The sequence below is a fragment of the Larimichthys crocea genome, chromosome XVIII, assembly GCF_000972845.2.
Source record: "Larimichthys crocea isolate SSNF chromosome XVIII, L_crocea_2.0, whole genome shotgun sequence".
NCBI classification, from domain to species: Eukaryota; Metazoa; Chordata; class Actinopteri; family Sciaenidae; genus Larimichthys; species Larimichthys crocea.
In genome coordinates this window covers 15,866,437-15,892,599 of record NC_040028.1, presented here as the reverse complement: position 1 = coordinate 15,892,599, position 26,163 = coordinate 15,866,437, and the positions used below count along the sequence as shown (strand labels likewise).

General features: G+C 38.8%; 1 protein-coding gene across 2 annotated transcripts in view; it reads left to right on the top strand.

The window, feature by feature from the left end:
- The window catches only part of gpc6b (glypican 6b), a 77,248-nt gene that overhangs the window by 14,998 nt on the left and 36,087 nt on the right, over positions 1-26,163 (top strand). For both annotated transcript variants that reach the window (XM_019274153.2, XM_010735591.3), the window contains exons 2-4: positions 5,394-5,552; positions 14,512-14,903; positions 20,889-21,054. In XM_019274153.2, coding sequence (XP_019129698.1) covers positions 5,394-5,552; positions 14,512-14,903; positions 20,889-21,054 — 717 coding nt within the window. The remainder of the gene's footprint in view (positions 1-5,393; positions 5,553-14,511; positions 14,904-20,888; positions 21,055-26,163) is intronic.

The following is a 26,163-nucleotide window of genomic DNA, read 5'->3' as shown; positions in this document are numbered from 1 at the left end:
AGACTTTGAACTATATATTACTGAAATGTGGAGTTAGAGGTTAAAACAGTTTTTTAGCAGTTTTCAGTCCAGGATTTTGTGGGCGGTCCTTAAAGGGTGGCTCGATGACACGCTGAGGCCACCCTGAGCTGCACCCCTAGCAGAGAGATAGAGATTGATTCATCTCACTCAGAGTGTTTCAAAGTTAGTCATGTCATTTCCTGAACTTTCAGTCACTTTAAAACAGCTGCTTGACTGCTCCCGCTCCCAGGAGCTGAGAATTAATTTTTACCCGATTTTGACACCTCTCCCAGGAGCTGAGAATTAATTTTTACCCGATTTTGACACCTAATTTAATAAACATGTCGATATTTTTAATCATTCAAATTTGACTGGTTGGTTAATAACAGTTTTTTCTTTGGTCTGACAAACTCAGAACAGATAATTTATTCTTCGTTTACCTGGACTTTAATTAAATGACCACAAAAAGAGCAAACAAAACAAAGGTCAGTGCCATGAAAATAGAGGAATCAGATGCAGAGTAGAGAACAGACTGAAAGTAGTTAATTGGTCCATGAATTCAGTTCGGCTCTGACACTGAACAATCTGCAGTGCCTGTGTTCATCATGAAGAGGGAACATAATACCAGTGCAACAATGTGGCTCGTTAATGCATTTGTAATAGTTTTCGTACAATGAAAGAGGAACAGGATTATTAACAGGATCAATTCCCTTTTGTTAACTTTTCTTTTCAAATAATCTCTAATAAGTTAATTAGCTATAAAATCTTTTGTGGTTTCCCTTCATCGTGTCTGGTCCAGTCTCTCCATCCTCTCTCTTGCTAATGTGTGGTGTGTGTTCCATTAGATAAATTATCTGTGTGGCCACATTGCTGTTTTAACCTTGGCAAGGAAGGTCGTGGCACGTTGCTGAGTGAAGTCCCTTGAAAGTGCCTTCCCACATGTTGATGTACGACAGGCGTAAGTGATGTTTTGCTCTGTTGAGACTATGGGAGCACACAGTAGATTTGTTGTGTCAAGATGGATTTTCTTTTTTCTACACTTGACGTATCTGATGAGAAAGACTGCACTCAAAAACAAGTAGCTTGAGGGACTTGCCAGTAGCCACTTTTTAACGAGTGTCGCTTTAAAATTTAAAAACCTATCTCGCAGTCACTGCGATGTGTAACGAGAGTGGTGCTACGATGCTGAAATTGTGATCTTCAATGGTCTTATTTAACCAGCAGCTATAACGGGCGGTCCATCTGAACACATGATATATTTGCACTGGAGTCTCCATTTTCTCCAAGATAAAAGCTTTTTTTTTGTGGAATTGCATAACCTAGATTATAATATATATAAATGACTCCTCATTTTCTACTCATGCACACACCATGTTCTTCTTTATCAGAACCATACAAATGTGATTATATGATTATATGTAATTCCATACCAATAAAATTATTGTTTATTTATTATTTTTGACGGAAAACAAAGATCCAGGGTGAAAAATATATGAAACACAAGTTAAATCTCATAGCATATAGAGTATATAAAACAGGTTTATCACCCTCTGTTTAATTCTGCGCCTTGCGTGGGAACACACACAAATATGTTCCCTTGCTGAAGACCATTTTTGTACAGTTCCTCTGTTTTAAAGGAAGATTTATGTTCAGTTTATGGACAGAAAATAAAAAATAGTTTTTGTTGTTTTTTAAACAGTTTTTATCTTGCACACAAACGTCTCCCACACATGCGTACAAAAGAATTGCTATACTTACTGAGCATCATTTGAAATGAAATCAGATTTGAACAGCAGGTTTTTATATTTTTATGTATTTTGTCCACCAATATTAGATAATACCAAAATACACTTACAGTACCTACACACCATTTTTAGGACTGCCTGTTCTGCTCCGTGGTGTATTGGATACTCAGGTGTAATGGCAAAATTGCTGTTTTGCTTTGTTGAGAAAAAGAAAAAAACATAAGTACAGTGTTGTTATCTGCAGTGTTGTTATCTTGAGCTTAGATGTTCCTTCTTCTCCTCTCATCCTCGCCATCGGTATGTGTGACAAAATAATCTATAAGTAAAGGTCCAATTTTCGGAGCTTTCAGCCGTGACCTGCAGTGTTCATCAGCGAACAGGACCGGCTCAGGTGTCATCGTGATGACTGACATTACACACTTAGGTCATATATAAGGAGGCGCCTGAGCTGCTTTGATTCGTTAATCACGATGCCTGTGAGAGGGACTTTTAGTTGACACACACACTGCAGTCACCATTTTTCATGTAGTTTTTTTTTTTTTTTTTATCTGACCGGGCAGCACGTGCATGTTTATTTTCTAAAGTCATCAAAAATGCAACAGACTGCAGGTGTGAATGCTGAAATTTCTGCTATCTAAGAAATGTAAATATAGATGCCGGCTTAAAACATACACATTCGTCTGAAAGTACCTTTTCACACTTCGGCTTCGGGTTTCTGATATAACAGTATTATATTATTCTCATAACATATTATTATCAGAATGATATAACATTATAATGTAATGTTATTAGATTTCTATTTAAATAACTTGCTCGGTCCACTGAAAGCTGACGTGTGTGTGTGACCTCTGTGTTGGAACTTTTTTCATCTCTTCTTCTATGCGATTTCTCAGTCAGTGTTGCTGGCTGATGTAAGTCAGCTTATGACATGTTTTATAGAATCTTGGTGCTTTTCAAATGTTTCCTCGAGTTGCCATTTGTAGACACCAATGTGCAAAACGATCTTGTGCTCATATCGCATTGTTACTCACTCAGTATGGTGCACACTAAGTGAAATCAATTTCTTGTTTCTTGCCGCTGTGCAATCTATCTGTTGCTGCGTGCAGCTACTTGCCTGATTGGAAGCTCATGCTCATTATAGACGATATACATTAGATCTGTATTTTTTTTAGAGCACTGAAATATGGTTACATTGAGCTTCATGTGAGGAAGAGAAATCAGATCGTGGCGTGTGTGCAGGGGACACAGTTGTAAAAAATAAAAAATTGGAAATCCATGCAAGTCATATCACAGCCTCCCAGATACAGGATGTTTGATAACATCAGTGGTGAAGTAAACCTTAGGGCTTGTTGAAATGTGTCACGGCTAACTGCAACACACACATGCACATGACATCCTCTGTATGAAGGGCTACTGTAAAAGTCTGACAGGTAGCACATTTCGTCTCGAGACCAGTGGAAATTATGTCAGTTCATAGCTGGATTGAATTCCAAGAGAGGTTGATTGACTTGCAAACTGCGACAGAACACACCCACCTCTGGACATAATGGTCATGTCTTTTATATGTAACAATAGTATACTTACAGTATACTGCTCCTCGGTAAGGAGTAATTTGGCGACCACCTGACTGATTTGCACGTTACATGCCTTTATGCCTTCTAGTGAGCTCATTATAGTTTTTGTTCAGCTTACAATGTAAATCATTGTGGGCTTGTTGAGCTGCACTGTAGATTGATGTTGAAATGTCCGTTGCCTAGTTTATTCCCTTCACTCTCAGATCAAACTGTACAGGTGACGTTGTGCTCTCAGTTTGAGTTTGCACTCGGTGGATTCAGCCTGAAGTTTTGATGATCTCTCTCTATCGCTGGCTAAAATCTAGTTACACAATTCCTCCTGTACGCACGAGTCATCTGTTACACTCATGATCCTTTTCTTTCTCATATTCTGCACTCACGGATCCATCCACCTCTCAAAAGTTGACTCGCAGACTGAGTTGTGCTCAAATTAGTTTTTTGCTTTCTCAGTTTTTGTCACCAATGTACTTCCATAGGTTTTAGACTGTGAAATGGATACAAGGATGCCGTTACAGACCAAGCTTTATCTATGGCTCTTTTAAAAACGGCAGCTTGGGAGAATGGGATGATGTAGATCATTAACTTCTGATTCTCTTCAGTATTTCTCCAATGTCATCAATTATGTAATGTGTGAGAGAATATGTATTATCTGCTCTCCCCACTGATTTACTTTGAAAAACCCTTGTCGATGGTACTCTTTATTGTCAGGCCAAATGAGAAAAGGGACAGCTATTGTTCTTCTTCTACATAACATCATGTTAAAGAACCCTACAGGGCACAAGGCATTGTTTTACTCTGTGCATTTATATATAGAGGAAATTACAGTGGAATGCATATCTCATTTCATCAGGGATAAATTGTCCCTGACAAGGGTTTCATGTTGGTGACACTTTAAATGTCAGTTGGTTCGAGAGCTACTGAGAAAAAAGGCTTATCGGGAAAAAGGCGTAAGTAGAATTCATTGCATGTGGTCTATGCGCTGCATCTACTCTCACGGTGGCAAAAGAGGTCATATTTCTGTTTGCTACTGTATTTAATTACCGTAAAGTTATCCTTTGTGGTGCCATGTCTCAAAAGGAAGGCCACAAAGTTTTGCAACTTTGCAGGTTATTTAAGAAGTCAAAATATGTCTATGGTAACAAAACACATAAACAAACGAGTGGAGGGTTTAAACCAGTATTACCATCATTTATTCATGGAAAGCAGCAAAAGCCTGCAGAAATGAAGTGTCATAAATGCAAGTTCATCATGTACAACGACGGCAAAGGATTTTCCAGAAAGAAAAAATAATGGAGATCAGTGATTGACTCACGTTCATACATGCTTTTGCATGGTTACTGATTGACTGAACATACTGGCTTTATGTTGCAATGCATGAACAACCATTGAGGATGCTTTTTGACATTTTGCCTGGGGCGCGCAGCTTTAGCCTTAATCTTTTCGGATGGTATCGTGATTTCCCTTTTACAGGGTTTTCCTTTGAAACTAGTCAGCATTAAAATAAATCAGCTGGAGGCAGCATTTTCAGCCAACTGAAAGACAATGGTGGTGGTAATGTTATCTTAATCAACCAACTAACTAATTAGCTACAACCGATTCAATCTTTCAGGCAAACTTAATGCTCGCCAACTCAGAAATTATAACATTTTTGTCTACCTCTGTCTGAAATCGAGGACACGCTGGACACATTCCACTAGTAAATCTGCCACAGTTATCACTTTAAACTGTATAATGTGCTCGTGAGAACAGTTGAGCTTGACAGACATAGCAACAGAACCTAATGTGAATGCACTGCTGCTAATTAAGACAATGCTGAGATTTTGCAACTGCAATACGGCACGCTTTTCTTTTTTGAAAAGAAAGATTGGAGGCTATTTGGGACAGAGCCGTTGCTATAAAAGGTTCTTATTAAAAACTCTTTTGTGGAAAGAAATGATTTCTTGATGGTTTGCAATAGCTTTGGAAATGTTCTCATTAAATGCTCCAGTCATGTTGCACTTATTAAAACTATGTAGTCAGCATCATTATCTGGTATGGATGCAAAAAGGTTGTTTTTTTTTTGTTTATTTTGCAGGTGAACATCTTCGTGTATGTCCTCAGGGAAACACATGTTGCACCCAGGAAATGGAGGACAGATTTGGCCAACAGAGCAAACAAGACTTTGAGAATCTCGTTGATGAAATGAGTCATGAATTGAGGACTACCTTTGTTTCCAGACATAAAAGATTTGATGGTAAGTCTTTTTCTCTTTTCTCTTTTTTGGCTTAATGCTTTACGCTGATTCATTTTCCTAATTTGTCTCCTTTTTTTCCCCACAGTTTAAATGGTCAGTCAATGTAGAACAAAATGCTGCAAAAGGGGAAATCAAAGGATTGAGACTGCATGAGTTAATTGAAAAAAGGTTCACTGTTTGTAGTTCTGTAGCTGTCCTCCCTCAAGAGGAGACAAGATGTGAAAATCTCATTATTATGCCAAGAACCCTTGTTGGATTAGACAAACGTGACTTCTTGCACAGCAGATTGACAGCTTGAACAGTAGTACAAAGCCAAATTCTGCATTATTAAGGTTGTTTGGTGGTCCTGTGCTGTGTATGATCTTATCTTGGCCCCATGGTGACTGTCTTGACCACCACATATCCGCTGTAGCTCCTGCTACAGGGATGTACTCATTACTGAACCAAACCTTACCCTACCTCTCCTCTGCTCCCCCTTGGTATCCTTCTCTATAGAGTCAGCTCCTTCTAGTTACGGTTTAATGAGAAATAATAATCCCTCCAGCACCCAGAATTACACTGTGTGGGAAGCAGCAGCTTATCACTGTGGACAATGGTGAAGGGTGGTGGAGTTAAAATTGTCAAGCATAACCACCTGTCAGCATCGTCAAACAAGTTCTTAGAAATGCAGCAAACATTTAAATGAGTTACCACTTAGATATCTTTTTTCAAAGATTACTGTGTCTCAGTTCTCTTTTTCTCCGAGCGGCAGGACAGAACTTTTACTTTCACTTAATAAGGAACGTGCTGTGCCAAAAGAATATTGGATTATAATAATATCTCTTAATGTACATTAACAGTAAAGAGACATAAGAGAAAAAAGATGCTATCCAATTATCTTTAGTAGCTCTTGGCATGTCTATATTCAAAACCTCAGATAAGGTTTTTGTTCCCTATAGCTGATGAATATGTAGTTTAATAATATGTTCTTATCATGAAGAAACGTATTATTTTGGCAACCTTGATTGAAATAATGGGTTATTCATCAGTGTCACTTTACACTTGATAATTAAATTAGGCTGCAGTATATGCATAATAGTAATATGATTAATGTCTCCTCTTCCTGTGACATGGCTTGCATATACAGACACACAGAAACAAGCTTCATACATTCATGCACATCAACACATCATTATTTTTAGGCAAATCAAGCATGTCAAAACTGCGTTTTTCTGTTTGTTCATTTAAATATTTAAATAATATACAAGCTCTCTGTGTACATTAAGACCACTTGAGGCAACAAAGATCTTGAATTACCAATGAAGTCTAAATGAAGGCGACTGAACCCATGGTGCACAACATCATATAGGCTACATAATAACATTTTTTTATGCGACTGTAGGCTCACCGCCGCTTTCACATAATGCACAATGGGCTAAAACAAAGGTGTCAGCAAGTCTTTGTGCAGCCGTTCCCCCTTTCACCATTAAGAGCTTGTTGTATGACCTGTTAACATACATTCACATAAATGACACAAGATATGTTACGTCAGCATAAACACAACCTCTTATTAGATCTCAGGATTGAACAGTGACCCTCCCGAAGATTCAGATCATCCAATGGTCATTTATTTTTCTAAAATTAGGAGATCGAAGCATAGATTTTCATATTGTTCTATCTAAATATATATCCAGTGTCAACAACTGAATAATCTTTGAGTGATTAATAGCGCAATCTGATACTCACCAGTCAATGTCTTGTCTTTCTATGCTCATTCTTTTCAAACTATTCAACATATTATATGAAACGAACACTATTCAGTTACAGCATGCAACTCTCAGATGATTGCGCATTGCCCAGAAACTCAATGTCACGATGCCTGGGTGATGTCTGTCTGTTTTTTCCAGGAATGTACGCTTCTTTAGCTCACATGTGATTCCTGGAAGCGTGCATAAATAAATAAGTGTTATTTTGATCAGCCCCTGTCAGGATAGTGAATGTCATGAGGAGAACTCCAGTGAGGGAGGAAATGGGGTTTGTCCAGCAGCACTTAGATGCATGACTCCAGGCACCACCCCTCTTTCTCTTGGGGTTTGCTGCCACTTTCCATAATTTCATCAGTGTCAAAGCAGATGCCATATGCAGGTTTCAGCTCTGTAGCTCTCTGCTGTCTGGAGACGTCGTGTCTGCTGAGGGTCTCGACTGACCACCCGCACGGGAAATCTGAGATATTGATTGCTGGATTTGAATTTCACCCATCTTTATGTGTCATTAATTGAATCTGAGTGTTTAAAATTGTGTGGTTATCAAAGGAGATTTAATTAGCAAGTAAATATTAGAGAATGCATATTTCAAAATGTATGGTAGAAGATTCTGTATTTCTCTGACTCGATGCTCCTAAAAAGATTATTTTCTCCTCACGGAGCTGTGATACCAAAATGTATGTGTCGGCCTTGCTTCTGTCTGAGCACATAGCAAGAAAACTAATAATCGAGAGCTGTTACTTCTTTAGATGCTCTTTACTGTCTATTTATCACCTGGCTGTGGGGTCCCACCTACAGAGACAGAATATGTGTATTATTTTCTTCGCTTTATGCAGAGTTTGTGATGAGTGTTACTGTAGCTGACAGGAGCCGGCCAGCCCACGCATACCTGACACCACAGTCTAAGTGTCACAGCGAGAGGGCACAGTCTCGACGATGGCAAGACCATCCAAGCAGAAATACAGAAATATCCACAACAACCCGTGTTACATAGTACAGCTGTGTGAACCTAACGGCATCAGAAAATTCAATGCCAAACATTCTCGCTGCTTTCACTGTAATACTGCGTAAGACCCTGAGTAACAACTGCTCATAGACATTAGACAAATGGCAGGCACAGAGAATTCTTTCCCACTTGCTCATTAAAGACTAAGTCAGGGGTCTTAATTGCTAATCAATTGTTGGCCCTCCTGACCACGAACACCATGGTGCTGGGTAGCCAAACAGAATATTAATGTGGTCCACCCTCCACAATTGATCTTCTTTGGAGTTACTGACTCACACGTTGTCTGTTATCGCCGGTCAAAAATCTCCTGGCAGTCTATTAAGAACGACGTTCAGCAACCCGCACAACATAGGACCCAATTTTTTAAAAATGCAAATGTTACCCAACAAGAATATGATATGTGGTTTTCAACTGTTGAATGTATATATCTTCTTTTTTTTAAGCTGTTCAACACTTTGCACATCTGTTGATATGTTTGTCACAGTTTTAAGGTAAGCTTGTCATGTCTGACACTGATTCAGAAAAACAATATTGTAGTTTTTGTAATAACTCAACATTAAAATGAAAAGTAAAGCAAACGCACTGGGTGAAGTAGCATTGCGTCAGTGCTGCATTGATTGGGTCCGTTTTCACCCAGTGTAGAGTTATATAAAGTTATATATCTTTGTATAAACAGTGAAAAAGAAATTCTTTCCTCCCTCAGCAGCTATTGTCCAGGTGCCCTTGAGCAAAGCACTTAACCTGAAATTACTCTTCAAAAGCTGCCAACTGTAGACAGCTTAGCTGGCTAGCTACCAGGTGTGGATGTGTGTGACTAGATGAATGTGAAGCTGGGTGGTGCTGAAAAGGGGATGCTTGCTCAGCAAAACCCTTTCTCTGTTAGGAAGTCCTATTGGACTGTCTGGTTGGAGACTGGAAGAGAAGGTAGGATTCAGTATCGCCGTACACTGTAGGGTTTTAATGTGGACTGTAGATCTCAGTGAGATCTCTGATTGACAAGCTGTAATGGTTTTGGAAAGATTGTGTGATTTTTTTACAGGGTTCAAATGTGATGGATGAGATCTTCGTTAACTTTTATACATCGGCAGGAAAAAAAAAACACAAATACTTTTGATGGAGTTAGATAGTTAACTTTTAAATATAAGGAAATAGGGTCTCTAGATTCTTTTAGACATTTATTGGAGGATATTTTTGTCTTCACTCACCAGCATAACATTCATATTGTTTTTAATTGCTATTGTGTGACTCCTAATGGGTATGGCCCATAAATTAACACGAGAAAATACGGACATAAAGTTCCCGTTCTCCACAGTAGCATCGTACTCAGAGTAGCCCTCTGCAGACGGACCCGGCTGATGATTGACATGCAAAATTAGAAGTACTCTTTATGCCAATAAAAACTGCTAGTTCCATGTGTAGGCATGACTGTTTGCTCTGCTGCGTGATGGGCCAAGCAAGTTGTTGTTTTTTTTGTTTTTTTGCAGTTTACTGAGGACAGCTTCACGGATAAATTACAGCTAGATTTGACAATGTGTTGCTTGCAGGAATGTGTATTACATAGAAGACCAGAAAAATCATCTCGTGCTAAATTAACTTTCTGTGCATTCATCTCGAAGTAATATATCGTAAAGTTATCAGCACACACAAATATAATTGCAATCAAAGACAATACAGCGGTAGAGGACTTTTTATATGCAGACTTTTAGTTAGTAAGTTTATATTCACTAGAATGAATGCAAATGCAGTTTAAATTCAGTTTACTGGACTTTTCATCAGTTTCACAAATATTTCTGTAAAAAAAAAGTGATCAAATGTTTACATATGCATAAGATAATGCGATTCAGAGCCCGTTTTATAAGCCCAGGTCAAACAAAATCCTTCTGAACCTCAATCAATACACACAATATCTTGCAAATCTGTTTTCAAAGTTGTGTTCCCCGGCACAGGAGTTTTCCTGACACACACACCTAAATCTTTTTTATCATCTCCATTTAACACATTCTAGCAAGAAATTACTGCAAATTAATTAACTTCTACCTAAAATTATCTCTCTGCATGTTCATGAGATTTTGCAGCAATTACACAACCTCATTGTGTTGATTCGCTTCATTAAAAAAAAAAAAAAAATCCAGCCAATCATAACCATTTGCTCAAAATGTAAGACTGAAATTCAACTGTGCAACACGTTTTGAGTGTTTAGCCAGAGCCCATGATGTGAATGTCAATTTTTAGGTGTTGATTGCAGCCTGATTTATACTCTTGATTACTTTGTTTGTGCACAAACATATAAATAGATTTCTGCTCACACAATGTGGTCCAGCGAGAATGTGGTCCAGGAAACTAATGCCACAGTATCCTGACCACACTATGTTTTTATTCATAGCTTAGAATTACTGAAATTAAGAAGAGTGAATTGTGGTGGAAAACCAGTTCTTTTTTATCCTCCTAAGTTATGGCTGGTCACAGTTGAGGAGACTCTGCAGTAATTAATTCTGCAGGCCACATCCCACGAGGTTCCTCACGGTAGATGTCATCCCATGCACAGCTACCCCTGTTGGTTATGTGCTTACAAGTAGACTCCGTAGTCTCTATTGTCTCCAGAAACTAAGTTCTGCTTAGAAATGAAAAGCACGCAACTTGCCATCTTCTATTGTCTGGCTCGTTGATTTAAAGAAATGGGATGCTGTGTTTCAAGATTGCCAGAAAAGAGACTACTGACATCTCTGACATGGAGGAGAGCATCCGTCAGTAGGTTTCTGTGAGAGCAAGCAGCTGTGGAAGCGAAACAACGCAGGCTTTCTGTTTATTGCAGAGAGAACGGCTCTGTGTAACCGCTGAACAGCTCTGCGCCCACAGCGAGGAATTGGAGCCAAACTGGGCTTTATCAGCGAAATGTAATGAACTCTCTGCAAGTTGGGAGTATTAAAATAAACCCTGTCCAGCATTCCAGCATCATTATCCTCTGTTTTGCAGCTCGTATTGCTTTTAATTATAGACAGACCTCTTAATTACTGAGATGTGTTGATGATTTATAAAAGCGTTCCTGATCATTTGTAGTCTCTGACATTTCACCAAATTTGCTATTGTAAAATATGATCCCTTATGAATTTTCGCTAATTAGATTAAATACTTTACTTACTAAATATTTTAGTCTATACTGAGGTTGTCCGAAATGTGATTATTCATTGTAATCGCTGTGAGACAGGGCTTAGAATTCTAACAAATACACTGTCCACATTAACAACACATTTAGCCTTAACTACATTGCTTATATTCAATTAATATTTCAGCCGACGCACTCGGCTAAGAACTTAACCGCATTAAGATGTTCTTTTTTTTTTTTCTCTAGAATGCACATTTTTAAATGAAATTAGTTTTGAAGCTGTCATTAATCAGCGTGCATATCGCTCAGCACCGCTGACTATTAAAAATGAGTCGCTGAAGCACAAAATCACGCTTGAAGCTTTGCATATTTAAATAACTGCTCGTCGCTGTCTTTCATCCACTACAGTTTCAACAATGCTAAAAGAATAAGTGCACTGTGGCCTGACGTCAGAAATCCTTCAAAGTGCGTGCACACCTAAAAAAAAACCAAGTCGTATCCTCTGAAGAGTCCCAGAGAAATGTGTGAAAGTAAAGCTTATTTTATCAGATGCCCTGAAGTCTTGTAGTTAACACTCAGTGGTACCTGACAAGACATGCTAATGAACAATAATTATGATATGGTAGAAGGAGCACATAGCATATGATGAATCAGAAGCAGCTTTGCACTGAATAAATGTATACAGGATTAGAAACTGAGCATTTCTGCATGTGACCTTTACCCTCCAATCTAACATCAAGTGAGTTATGATAGCAGCTGAAGATGTGTCTGAATCACGTAATAACATCTAAAATAACAACCTGCATGTTCTGCCACCTTCAACTTCAACTTTATTTATTTATATAGCACCTTTCATACAGAACAGTTCTTAAGGTAAGAGAGCAGTTGCATGAAAAACTATAGATTAGAAGAAAAGTAAAAAGCATAAAACTACAACAATGAAACAAATAATAAGAAAAATTAAGTTACCTTGTGTTTGGTGTGCAGCTCCTTATACACCTAATCAGATGTGAGTCTGTGTGCTGTAATTGAGAGTCATACCATTTTGTCTCCCCACTGCTGTAATCTGTAATCTCACCTGCATCGCCGAGCGCTAATGACCACTTCAAATCCATTACGCTTTTGTCAGGGCCGTTCTGATGAGTGACTGTAATGTGCATGGCTCAGAGGGATGGATCTCTTTAGTGGATATGTGGTCACAGTTTGTCATATGACCTAGCCGCTGTGAACTGCTTTACGGATGCTAATTCAGATCATACCGATGTGTGAGAAATACAGGTGTTTCTGTACTTGCAGTGGATCAAATGGCTACATGTGATTTAAAAGGTGCTGCTCACTGTGATGAACGCAGAGAAAAGTATCAAACAATTCTAAGATAATACACCTTTATTATCTCTTAGGGGAGATTTGGTTTGGATGATGGTGCTACCCGCAGTTGAAATCAACTTAATTGCAACACTCAAAATTTCTTTAGAAATTTTTCTAGTTGCAATATGTAACCAACAAAATCATAGAGTGTTACGCCAAAGACACAATAATAAGCACATAAATAAAAGAACAGATATATAAATTATAGAAGCTGCAGTTCTTGCGGGCCATAACTTTACTGATTGGAGTCAGTCTTTGTGCTCTCCTCAAGCATGTACCAGACACAGTAGGCAGCGGTGGAATGTAACTACTCAATTACTGTACTTAAGTACAAATTTGAAGTACTTAAGTATTTTTTTAATTTCATGACATGTGCTTCTTCTGCTCTTTGGTAAATCTTTGGTGAAATAGAAAATAAATATATTGAAAAAGTAATTAGGCATAACATTTTACCTTAACCTATTTATTCATCGACTGTTTTGATTCATCAAAACACTCCAACATAACAATTTGCTGCTTTTCTTGGTCTTAAATTACTGTAAACTGAATTATTTGGTTTGGACTGTAGGTCAGACAAACAAAGACATTTGAAGATGTCACTTTGAGCTCTGGATAATTGTGACTATAATGTAGAATTTAAAAAAAATATCAGCAAAATAAGCCATAATTAAAATCATCATTAGTTTCAGTTTCATCTCAACAAACTGTTTATAATAGTATAAAGGTACAGGGGACATTTCACTGTTTGTTAACATGCTGACCGTATCAACTTTACAGGGCGATGATATGTCAATATTGTGTGTACAGCTGTTTCTGCTGCCACAATAAAACCAATTAATGTCGCTTTAAAGGCTTGAATTTGACACATCGCCTCAGAAAAGACTGGAATCTCCACTACCCTTTTATGAGTTTCCTCTGAGTAGTCTTGAACTATTTCACTTTGCAGTCAAATGTGCAGAGTTTGGAAGCCAATTTGAATTTTAAACTCATTCCTTTGAAAGACAGGACTATCATTATGGATAACAGATGGTCAGAAATATTATCATCTCATCCCGGTTTCTGGTGAGTCATAGAGGTCATGAGGCAAACAGCAAGTGGTGCCTAAAAAGGACGGCTGCAAATCATACAGACAAACTACACCGCGGAGTCATAATCGTATTGAAGGATACTTTGACTTCACCTGACAGCCTTATGCTTCCTGCATATGGAACAATACTCCAGTGCAAATCCCTTTATAGGAAATCATTCAGCACTATATATCCTTTCTATCAAGGTACAAGAATGTGTTTTGGGTTTGCAGGTGAGCTATGGACAATACAGAGCTCACTGCAAACACAGAGCTTATTGCTTTCCAGAAATATATGAGGAGGGCTCCCTTCGAGTCAAAAGTGGTTTGCTGGAGATAAAACTCAACCAAGCTGTGAAATCTCTTCAAAATGAAATCAACATCAAAAGCCATAATTGATTTACTATTTTTGTATTTTTTTTGGGGTTGTTTGCTGTCGGCATCGCAATCAAGCAGATTTCCCCTTTTTAAGCAGCGTTCTATCTTGCAATCAGACACGTTTAATGTAATTTTGCTGCAATTCTGTTTCAATCTCAGATTTAGGCAAAGTTCCAGTTCATCTTATCAAGGCACGTCTATGTTTGTGCAGTATAATCTGTACTCACACAACCAAACATGAAAGAAAATCAGATGATAAGTAACACTTTTTTTTCTTTTCTTTCTTCTTATCCCAGAATTCTTCCTGGAGCTACTGGAGAACACAGAGAGATCCCTGAATGAGATGTTTGTGAGGACTTACGGCAAGCCTTACATGCAGAACTCGGAGGTCTTTGAGAACCTGTTCGCCGAGCTGAAGCGCTATTACACGGGAGGAAATGTTAACCTGGAGGAAATGCTTAATGACTTTTGGTCGCGGCTGCTGGAGCGTATGTTCACGCTGCTCAACTCCCAGTACGTTATTACTGAGGACTATCTGGAGTGTATCAGTAAGTACACCGACCAGCTCAAGCCCTTTGGAGACGTGCCCAGGAAGCTCAAGGCTCAGGTTACCCGGGCATTCATCGCTGCACGCACATTTGTCCAAGGGCTCTCTGTAGGCCGGGAGGTGGCCCAGAGAGTGTCTAAGGTAAACGTGCTCACCATAAAACAATCTGATCAGCTGCTTTACAAACCTGAAACAAAACCACATTTCACTTGTTGCTTCTGTCGGAAAATATGCTGCATTTTTATTTTTTCTATTTTTTTTTTCTGCAAATTAAGACTTGCTGCACTTCACAAATTTTGAAATTGTTTGGTGTTTTTGCAGCAAACACACATCTCCCCCTGGTTTTCCACTATGAACAGGTTCCTCCCAGATACATTTCTAACTAATGTGTTCTCTCTTAGCTGCATGTCCTCAGGACGTTTGGGGCTCAAGGCATCTTGTTCAGGTGGTGTCTAGTAAAAAAAAAAAAAAAAAGTCTTGAAGGCTATGTGGATTACTCAGGAGAAATTCCCAGACAATGAAAAAGAAGAGGAAAGAAATTTCTACCATCACTGTTTATTGCTCTATTGCCTAATATTTGTTCACCCAGTATACAGAGGCCATTAATCATGCTGTAGCCTTACTATTCTGTTTGATGCGATGTAATCTTAATGCAGCTCCTGCAGTATATCATACTGCCCTGGGAATGGTGTGTGTGTGTGTAGTTTTGATCATGTACAAAGTAAGATTAAAGGGAAAGCAAGAAGGCTCGGATTTAGTCACACTCAACAACAACAGGGCTTTTTTTTCTGCACGCCTCCTGATGGGATGAGCGAAGCACTGATCAACACTATGCTGCAAATCCCCAGCCACCCTGGTTTCCTTTCACAACTGTATTGATATCAGATGGATTGGATTATCAACACTATTATAAATATTTATAGACCTACTGTACAGTATATAAACACAAGTCAGTAAAAATATAGTAACCCTCGATCATCAGACACAGAGAGGAAGACACTGCAGAGGATACGCTGCTGTTCTTTAAGAAATCCAACATTCATCTTCTTGTAGTCCCACCATGGTGCACCCAGTGAACTTTAACCATGTTCCCTTCAGTGTGTGTGTGTGTGTGTGTGTGTGTGTCAGCCCCTCTCCCACTACTCGGTAGTAGCGGTGAGGCTCATTTAGTAGCACAGAGGATGTGTTGTTAGTATGCGTTTACTGAGTTACACTTTCTTACAAGCCAGCATGTCCCAGCCTCACCTCTTGACATTTCAGTGAGACCTGAGATCCAGGTCATGTGTCTGGGACTGCAGCCCTTTGATCCCTCAGGGTATAAACTCGTCATGAGGGATTGGGTGTAAGCATAATGGAATAAGACACCCTGCTAGAGGTGACTGTTGCACAGTGCCTCTAGGATGTGACATCCATGCTTATTGCAGCTGGGATATATATTGAATTAAAGTAGATGATGTAGTGCTTTATATCTTTTCACAGCTTAAGAGACAAAACAAAAAAAAAACCCTGCGGAGCTTCGTAGAAGCAGAAACCCGTGTCTGCATCTCACAAACAAAGCTCATACTTGTCCCAGATCATTACCCTAAAAAAACAGTACATCTGCCTCTGTTTATTTGAAGTGATTAAAATCTTATAATCATCTGTCTGCTTATTGATACTTAGGATATTTTAAATTATGCGGGCAACTGAAAAGAGTATGTTTTGTTATCTGAATGCACTCACTGTAGTAAGACGGCAAGGGATTTGACAGATGCAAAGGTGTAAACAGTTTGGCAACATTGTGCTGCATCTCCATTAAAGCCACGGTAAGTGTTAATTGGTTTTGTAAAATAAAAACGTTAGAATATGCACGGCACGCCGCCAGCGTATATCGCTACGTGAACATCTGCCATGTGAGGAATCATTCATTGAGTCATTTCTATTTTCATACAATAAGACGGAAAACAGGTCGTCACTTCTGTTTTTACTTGTCGTTGTTGGAACATTTTCATAACTCAGAATGACAAAATATCATTAATATCATCTCTCTTAATATTAAAGGGATGATTTGTATTGAAGGCAACTATTTTTATTTTTGTTGTAAAAGTTACAAGAGTTTAAAAATGATGACCTCTAAACCAGATTCTACTTTGTGAGTCTGCCCTACATCTGTGTCAGCTGTGACAGATGTTGACATTTTTAGAATACTTGGCGTCAATTTAGTACGTGACAAATCACGGCAGTAGTCCGTGAGGTGATGTGTTACAGTATGTTTGTGTATATTTCAAAAATACTTCCACCCCCTCTCTTTATGACAGTTACCACTGGGTTGAGAAAGAGGCAGGGGTGCAGGCACATCAAACATTAACACATATCTCCAAGATCAGGTCATTTCTCTAATTTGTAGACCTGCTGAAGGTCACGTTGTCTCCTCCAGGCCTGACTACTACTGTAGCTCACTTTATTCTGGTTTCAGCAATATCCATCGACTACAGCTCTAAGACAAAATCTTGCTGCCGGACTTTTAACACAGTCTGAGGAAATTGACCGTAATAAACCGATCTTTGCTGCTCTGCACTGTCCGTTTTAGAAATTAAGATTTCATTGCTTGTTTTTAAAAGCTTTGCTTGGTCAGGCTATTGTTCTGTGATCAGTTAATTCTTCACAAACCTGAGATCTTTTGGCACGGGCTCTTTGGGTCTTTAAGTGTATCCAAAATCTTTGTTTGTCATAAAGAGTGGTTATGTCTGTGTTGCCCAGAACCCCCTGGCAGGTAAAATGATCTTTCTATTATTATTTTATTGTTGTTTTGGGGGAATTTTAATTGTCATCTCATTCTTTACATTTTTTTTATCCATGTATTTTCTTTATTTCTTTACCTTCTGGCCATATCGTCCTCTTTTTACTGCAAATCACTTTCTAAAGTTGTTTTTAAAAGTGTTATGAACAAATAAAACATTACTACAGTTGGATTTGAGTTCAAGTTTAGCATAGATCTTCATCTCATTGGGTCAAACTTTTTATAGTTTAGGCTCGAACAACTTGCTTTACAGCAATATTACTATTTACTTAGATAGCTTTAGATGTGGCAGTGCTGATGCTGACGATTGATGCCTTTTCTATCCTCTGACTGAGTCACTGGCTATTAACATTAACTCGTTCTGTGGTCGCCCAGCAACAACAAAGCTTTAATAAGTGTGATAGCCTTGCAACTCTGTGTGAAATTTAGAACATCATATTCATTTAACAGAAGCATTTCTCCAGTAAGTCCAATAATGCATTGTCTATAGAACAAGAGTTAGATGTGTCAAAAAACGATTACTGCAGCCCTCCTATAAGAACTATTTAATGTTTTTATGTTTGTAAAGGAAATGAGACATTAGTAAGTGTGTGTCTGTTTAGTCTGGAAATGTATTTTCAGCCTGAAAGATGTTTAATAAGAAGCTTGTTGGTGCTTCGCGGAACACAGAAAAAAAAAAGTCCATTAGCTGCGACCCAGGAGCTTTCACTTCAGACATCTTGACAGGGCACCAGAGTGCAAGCATTTGCGTGTTGAGGATAAGAATGTTGAGTGTACTGTGCTCTATAGAAACATCTAATAAAATCAGTAAAATACAAGGCGCAGACGCAGTCAGGTTTGTATTTGGTATCTGAAATGTCACTATTCTAGTTTACACATGGCAAAACAGACAGTCACTGATAAGATGTTGCACTTTGGTCCGTACAGAGTCTACTCATGTGGCCTGAATGCACTACAGCAGAGAACAGCTGATTCAGGCAGTGGTCAGTTGTTTTATGTAGTTTGTTCCCTCACTATCACAATACCACCTGAATGACACAGATAAAAAACGTTTATTTATAGTTTGTGCAATCCCAGCCGTTCACCGGAGTGACCTCTATTCAAGTCACACCAGTCAAGTAGTTTTATATACAATAGAGAACTTTGGGATTTAAGCCTGAGAGGACTATTTATACAACATACAACTCTATTTATCCTTAGAAACTCCAATCCAGCCTAAATGAGCCAGGTGCTTAGTTCAGATCAGCTAATTCTTCCTCCCTAAAACGACTAAAGGACCTCTTGATCTGCACAAATTTTCCATTGTTATCGATCAGATAATCAAAATGAAAATCTGTCTCGGAAAAAAACATTTGTTCAGTGAGTTGTAATACGGAGATCTTACTTTTGGATTAGAATAGCAGCATTTCTGGAACAAATTCAAACCTAATCAGTGCCACAATTTGTTGTTTAACGGACTCATCATGTTGTCTTTTCCACTCTCTTTAAAAGCCTTGTGAATTTAATTGTGGCTAATAAATTGATTTACATTTCTCCCGCTTAAATGACCCCGTGCTACTGACCAAGACCTTTTGAATGTGAAGTGAAGTAAACACAACATAAGACTACTGTTTTTTGTAATAGGTGATTTTGTTTCAGCATTTCTAAATCAAGTTTTGTTTATGATTTACACACTTAAACTTATTATTAAATCTTTAACAGAGTCCTGTTTTTAGAGCGGCTTTAAATAACTGATAGATGTTTTAGGCAAAAAACAAATACACGCTCAATTAAGTCATTTATTCAATTGAGTCAGTTGAGTTTTGAAATGTGTTCAGGCTTTTGTATTCCCTGTTTATAACCTGACGCCTAATGACACTAATCAAATTCCATCCGTCTCACAACAACACAATGTTATTTGTCTAATGTGAAGTCATTAAAATTAAAAGAGAGAGAAATGAAATCCGAAATACTTGACGGTTAACAAATGGTGTTAATGAATGTTAATGATGAATGGGCAAATAAGCGTTTGTTTTTATTCAGTGTTTGACAGTTAAATCCAGGTCATGTTGTCAGACGGTGATCACACAGTGCTCACAAAGGCTCAAAAGTCTTCTGTGTCAGCAGAGCATCTCTAACTCGTGTCCGGCCTTTTCATCGGCCTTCCACAAATCTTTGACAGCAACTTTTTTTTCAAAACAATAACTGACTGTCACCAACTGACTGAGTAGTATTCTGATAAAGAGCAACTACCGTGGGGCGGTCGGTAGCGTAGTGGGTTAAGCGGCCGCCCCGTGTGTGGAGGTTACAGTCCCCGCCGCAGCCGGCCCCGGCTCGAATCCCACGTCGGACGGCCATTCACTGCGTGTCATTCCCCCCTCTCTCTGCCCCCTGCTTCCTGTCTATCTTCAGCTGTCCTATCATTAAGGACATAAAAAGTCCAAAAAAATAATCTTTAAAAAAGAAAAAAAAAGGAGCAACAACCGTATTTTCCGGACTATAGAGCGCACTTGAATATAAGCCGAACCCTACATTAAAAAAAAAAAAAAAACAGACTATAAGCCGCCGATATCCAGGTTGAGAAATTATATTTACCGGATACACAGAAAGATTTTGTACCATAAATGTTTATTTATATACCTGAACTGTTGTTGTGTCCGAACAGTGCCTGTAACACGTCTCACCATGGATTCATTAACGCCAAGCTTACGTGCAGCAGCTCTATTTCCTTCCTGGATAGCCAGATCGACGGCCTTCAACTTAAAAGCTGCATCATACAAACTTCTTCGTGTGCTTTCCACGATGAGGGGGAGAGGGTGTGAAAATAATTCGCCTTCAATAATTCGTCGTCGTCGTTGTGTTGCATGTGCTAAATAAAAACTAGCGTGTTCTTCTTTGCACTGACTTCCCCTGTCTGTCTCGTTTTTGCACTTCCCGTTAGAGCGCCCCCCTGGCGGCTGAAGAAAAATCAATAGAAAAGCCGCATCTTTGTATAGGCCGGTTCAATGGTTCAAAGCGTGGGGGAAAAAATAGCGGCTTATAGTCCGGAAAATATATTTTCATTAGTCAATTATCACCTGGAAATCAGAATCATTATGTTTTTATAACCTCAGGAAAGCCGTTTTATGCATCTACACATGCAGCTATTGAACCACCAGACAAACCTGTAGTAAGGAGGGGTGACATGAGGGGATTGCAATCAGCAACTACACCACTAGATGTCACTAAAAACCACTGGTCTTTTAAGTAAAAAGAAATAACAAACGTTTAAATCATCCTGCAATTACTGAACTATGTGATTTTCTGTGATTTCTGTACAAGCTGCCCAGGTCCTAATGGCTTTGCTGTCACACTCTGTGCTCTTGCAGGTAAGCAGCACTCCAGCATGTATCCGAGCAATGACAAAGATGCTGTACTGCCCGTTTTGTCAGGGCATGCCATCGGTTAAACCCTGTAAGAACTACTGCCTCAATGTCATGAAGGGCTGTCTGGCCAACCAAGCCGATCTGGATCCAGAGTGGAACCTTTACATCGGTAAGTAATTTCAAGCATTACTACTTCACCTGGGTCCTGCTGTTTCCCATCAAACCCATTACATTTTTTTTTCTCATTAGCATTTAAAATAATGGCACGTTAGTAGATTCAATTTTCGCATTTAAGCCCATTGCTTTACACAGCGTTGCGTGTTAATAGCTGACTGAAGCCAACAGGGAATATGAATAACTTAAGCTGCGTGTTTGGGGCCATCAAACTGTTGTATGACAATGAGTTGAAAGCAGTTAAAGCAGTCATGGACTGGGGTGCTGATTGGGTGAGGCCAGCTGCAGGCCACCCTATTGCATTACTGGATTCAATTTAATATCACAAATATTGCTTAATGTTGCCATGCACCTTCTGTCTCTGCCTGTTATTCATGAAAGAGTAAACACAAAGTGTTGAAACATTAATGCTTTGGGCACTGATGTTTTATGGAGGTAAAGGGAAGGCTGTAATAATCTGAATCGTATGAGAAACCAAATGGTAAAACATAACCACCACTGAATACTTAATGCTGGCATTTAAATAAAACTGAATTTATAGCACAGAAAGATACTGGCTTTGTAAATATCTATCTGAATTTACATGCTAGGAACATCTAGGATGTTCCATTTTACAGCTGGATATTGAGGCGCTTATAGGATTCAAATTATTATGGCCTTTTCTCTGCCTTCATAATGCTGTGTGTTCCTTTAGCTGAATCTATGTAACTCCGTAGTAAAAGATTTTAAAATGAAGTGATACGATAAACAGAATGTAAAAAGATGACTCAGGTCAAAATGTTTAAGTCTGCAGGATTACAGAAATAGGTGTGTTACGTTGTCAAGTTTGACTTTCTATTTTAAGAGAGGTTACAGCTGGTGCTGTGTTATCGTGTTTTGACAACATCAGCTCCATTGACAAAGCCTGGGCCCTGCGGATAAGAAGGCGCTTTATTTGTCATTCTTTTATCAACACTTTCCTGCATAAAATAAGATTTTATTCATGGGATTCAGCCCTCCTGCTGTGCTAAATGGGGGACTTGTAATGGGGCAGAAGTGCACCGCGGGGAGTGTCAACTTTTGTGAAGAGAAGTTCAATAGAAACTTGTTCGGCTCAGAGACAAAAAGTACAAACATGAATGTATTTATATATTTATTTAATATTTCATAGAATGACTTGACACAGATGATATCGGCTGTCGTTTGGAACTACAGCGCTGACAGTGAAAACGTGACTCGGCTGCTGTGAGAAACAGACGAAAGAGCTCTGGTTGTTCCTCGCTAGCCTGTGGCAGATAAAACACTTAATAAACCCTGCCACTCAAAAATTAATATGACAAAGCAGTTTTTTACAAAGAAGTTGAGATAATTAAACCAGAATTCTAGTTCGAACCTCGTCTTTCTTGCATGTTCTCCCCGTGTCTGTGTTGGTTCTCTCTGGGTACGCCATCTTCCTCCCACAGTCCAAAGACACGCACTTAACAGGTTAATTGGTAACTCTAAGTTGCATGTAGGTGTGAATGTGAGTGTGACTGGTTGTTTGTCTCGACAGTATGTGCTCTGTGATAAGCTGGCAACTTGTCCAGGGTGTAGTCAGCTGGCATATCCAGATAATGGACCTTGTGTCCATGCATTAATTGTTTTCTTATGTCCTATTCGTCCCTCTTTTTTCTCTTGCTGTTGTATGTTGAAATATTTTAAATAACTAATTTTGCATAAATCCAATCAAATATAATTTGAGGCCACCAGACTTTAGTTGGCAAAAACTGAAAAAATATGCCCACAAAAAGGTGCTTTAACTGCCTTTCACTAGGACTTAGAGTAATATGACCACTCTGGGAGTAAAGGACATACACTATCAGAGCACTGATATATATATTTTTTTTCTTGTATAGTAGATTCATGCATCTGTCCAGTATTCACTCCCCTTGTTTGATATTCAGCCCCCCCCTTCACCATCCTTCATTATCTTTGGCGCTCGGCCATTTTAGACTGGGCACGTCGAGTACAACCAGCATGTGTAAGCTTGTGACCTTGTGAGCGGCTGCACAAAGTTTTGTGCCAGTCTTTGTGAGAGCCACTGGGACTATATGGACCAGCGAACCAAAACAATGAGCAGCTCAAAGAGGGTGAAAAGCTGCAAAGAGCTTTAGGGTGCAGGGTTGATTCTCAGCGGGATTAGCAGCAGCACCGCCAACGTTTTTGCTATAGAGTCATTTCATTCTGTGTTAATGTCAAGAGCATCTCCTAATGGCGCTTTGATACGCACATGTCGCCTATGAAGATAAAGCAAAATATGACGGAGAAAATTAAAGCAAATCTTTTTTCAGTTGATGTTTTGTTAGTAATCAGTGTGGTCAGCGGTAGTTATGCTTGTTTTGCAAAAGTACTGTGAAACAGTTTTACAGATGTTGTAATACGATATGTTCTCTGCCTCAGTCCATGGTTTCTGACAGTTTATTTCTCCGAATATACATTTCATGACAGGCAGGGAAGAAAGCACCATTGTGTGGTTGTTTTGTGGATACGTGCATTCATTTATGTCAATATGGAAGCAGATCTGTTTCACGAATGGTCCATGGTGGCCTGAATATCCTTGCGAGGGGGGCAGAGCATCTGCAGTGCGGAGGGACATTGGATAAGACTGACACATGCTGGCATTTGTTCTTTTGGGGAGCATTCTGCTATAAGCGGGGATGAAGTGGAGTGTAAACAAACGTTAATGAGGTCTGCCAACCCCTGAAAACCTAAAATAGCATATATGCAGACTTCAGCACACCCTGTGTGCTCTTTTGCACTTAAACTCTGTAAACTCTGGGGTCGCTCATTTTGTCTTTCATTGCATCATAGCGTTGTCACATGTGCATGGGACAAAGCACCGCTCACAAATAGGGAATAAAAACAAACCTGTCTGAGCTGAACACAGCAAAAGTATTGACTGGTGCATATTCCAAAGGACACAGAAGACATCAGTAGTTCTGATGGACGTCTGATAGTATTTGAAAAAGGTTTCCTGAAACTGTTCTTACATATTATTGTAGTTGAAGCAAATACAGAGAAAGATTAGGTTTAAAGTTAGCCTTGTATTTGGATTGCTGTATTTATTAACTATTATAAGAGACACGGTGCACGCATGCATGACTAATTCAGTTGAGGTTTATTTATTGAACAAAGTTGTCTCTCTGTTGATCGAGTTCTTAAAAGAACCACAGGGTGCCATGTTTAAATCTTTCCTGACACCAAGAGGCAAATTGAAAATTGTGTTTTTTTATGTGTTGAGTTGACCTACATCATTTAACTTTGTTTATTTTATTTCAAAAGAACTCAGAATTTGATAAAATGGTTAAATACATGAGGTGGCTCACAGTAAGAAAGCTAACAGAAGCAGTAATCTGGATTTGCTAAAAGTAATCTTGAAGTATTTTCATTTTGTTGTTCATGCAGATTAATCCGTTATCTAATTCTGTTTGTTTAATATTTGTTTTTATCTTGTATTGAATTTTTAATATTTAAAGCAATGTATACGTCACAAATTTTCTGTTTTTTTATGAGAAAGGTTTCTAGTTAAACTTTCTAAGTTTCTTAACTTTCTAAGTTTCAGTTCAGTTAAGTAAATTAGCACCTTATGGCTGAATGTTTTTTTTATGTTCCATATCAGCAAAATGTTGGAGATAGAAAATCTCCCAGGCTTGTGATGTGTTACGACAACAGCACATGACCTTTTTAGAAAGGGGCGGTGGTGATGCTGGAGCTCATTAGCATTTGGCAAAAGTCGGGGAAAATGCCTCAACGGATCACCAGTCCATCACAATAATTCCTGCTTAGCACTCACACTGACCACACTTTGCCTCCTATAGTATCCTGTTACTGAACTGAATTCACGACTGTGGCAGTGATTAAAACCAAAGGCGTGCATGGAAATTCATCTGTGTTTGATATACAGTCGCCAAACTAAAATGATATTTCATTAATCCACAGAGCACACTTTGGTAAGTTAATATTAGAAGACAGAAAGGTTTGCAGCACACAGTAGAAGGAAGATGATGGTGTGTCTGCTTTGCAAACCTGTGTACTCACAGTCACGTCATTTCACAAGTTATTATCACAAATACAGTGTGAGTTGTTCATCTAGACTTATGACTAATGAAAATTGCAACACACACCTCCTGAAAAAACAACAAAAATATATCTTTGTATCATATCATATCACGTAATCGCCATATTACCAAGATGTTGCGTTATTTCTTTTTTAACATGTAGCTGTATATTGTTGGCATACAGACATATTAAGCACAGAGCCAGAACAACTCCTCAATTAGGTAAAATATTGATATTGATTGATTCATTTCAGGCATAAATGTCAATGAATGAATGATTTTGTCTTCTATAAAGTGAGTATTTGCTGCTCATCTCTTGCTTGTAATCTGGTCCATATGTTTGGATTTGGGATAAAGATGTTCTCTTGGACTGTGTTCGGCATTATTCTTGTCATTTCATCAATAAAGAAATACACAGATTAATGAATTATTAAAAGAATAATTAATTGTCCCGAAAGAAGATCCAGTGTTGAGCAAATGTGAGACTTTTCCAAAAGAAACCACTTCAGGGCAGCTCTTACAGTTACTTCTGTTACCATTAAAGCCCCAAAACGTACAAAATCGGTTGCTAAGAAACACCTGTTACAGCTTACTTCCAGCAGAGCAGACAGGGCAGTATCAAAAGCTTTAACAGTATTAATGAAAGCTTTAACAGACTAAACAGTGTATTCGTATTAAAAAGTTTTTTTTTAGCCATACAGACCTTGTTCAGGGTCGTGTGGGTTGCCAGAGGCACGCCTTGGAGTACTTCAGTGAGATAACACACACTCGCATTCACACCTACAGACATGTAAGAGTCACTGTTTCACCTCAGCTGCATTCCTTTGGACTATGTGAGAAAACCCACGCAGGAACACGGAGAACGCTCTCTCCATCTCTCTGCTAATACCTTACAATACATATTCTTCGGTGTCAGTAAGATTACCGTAATATCCACACTTTACTCCGCTGACAAAGCTCAACTTTGATTTGACAGCTTTGCATATTTGCCATTAATCCTGCAGCAGCGGTCATTCAGTCTTCATCAG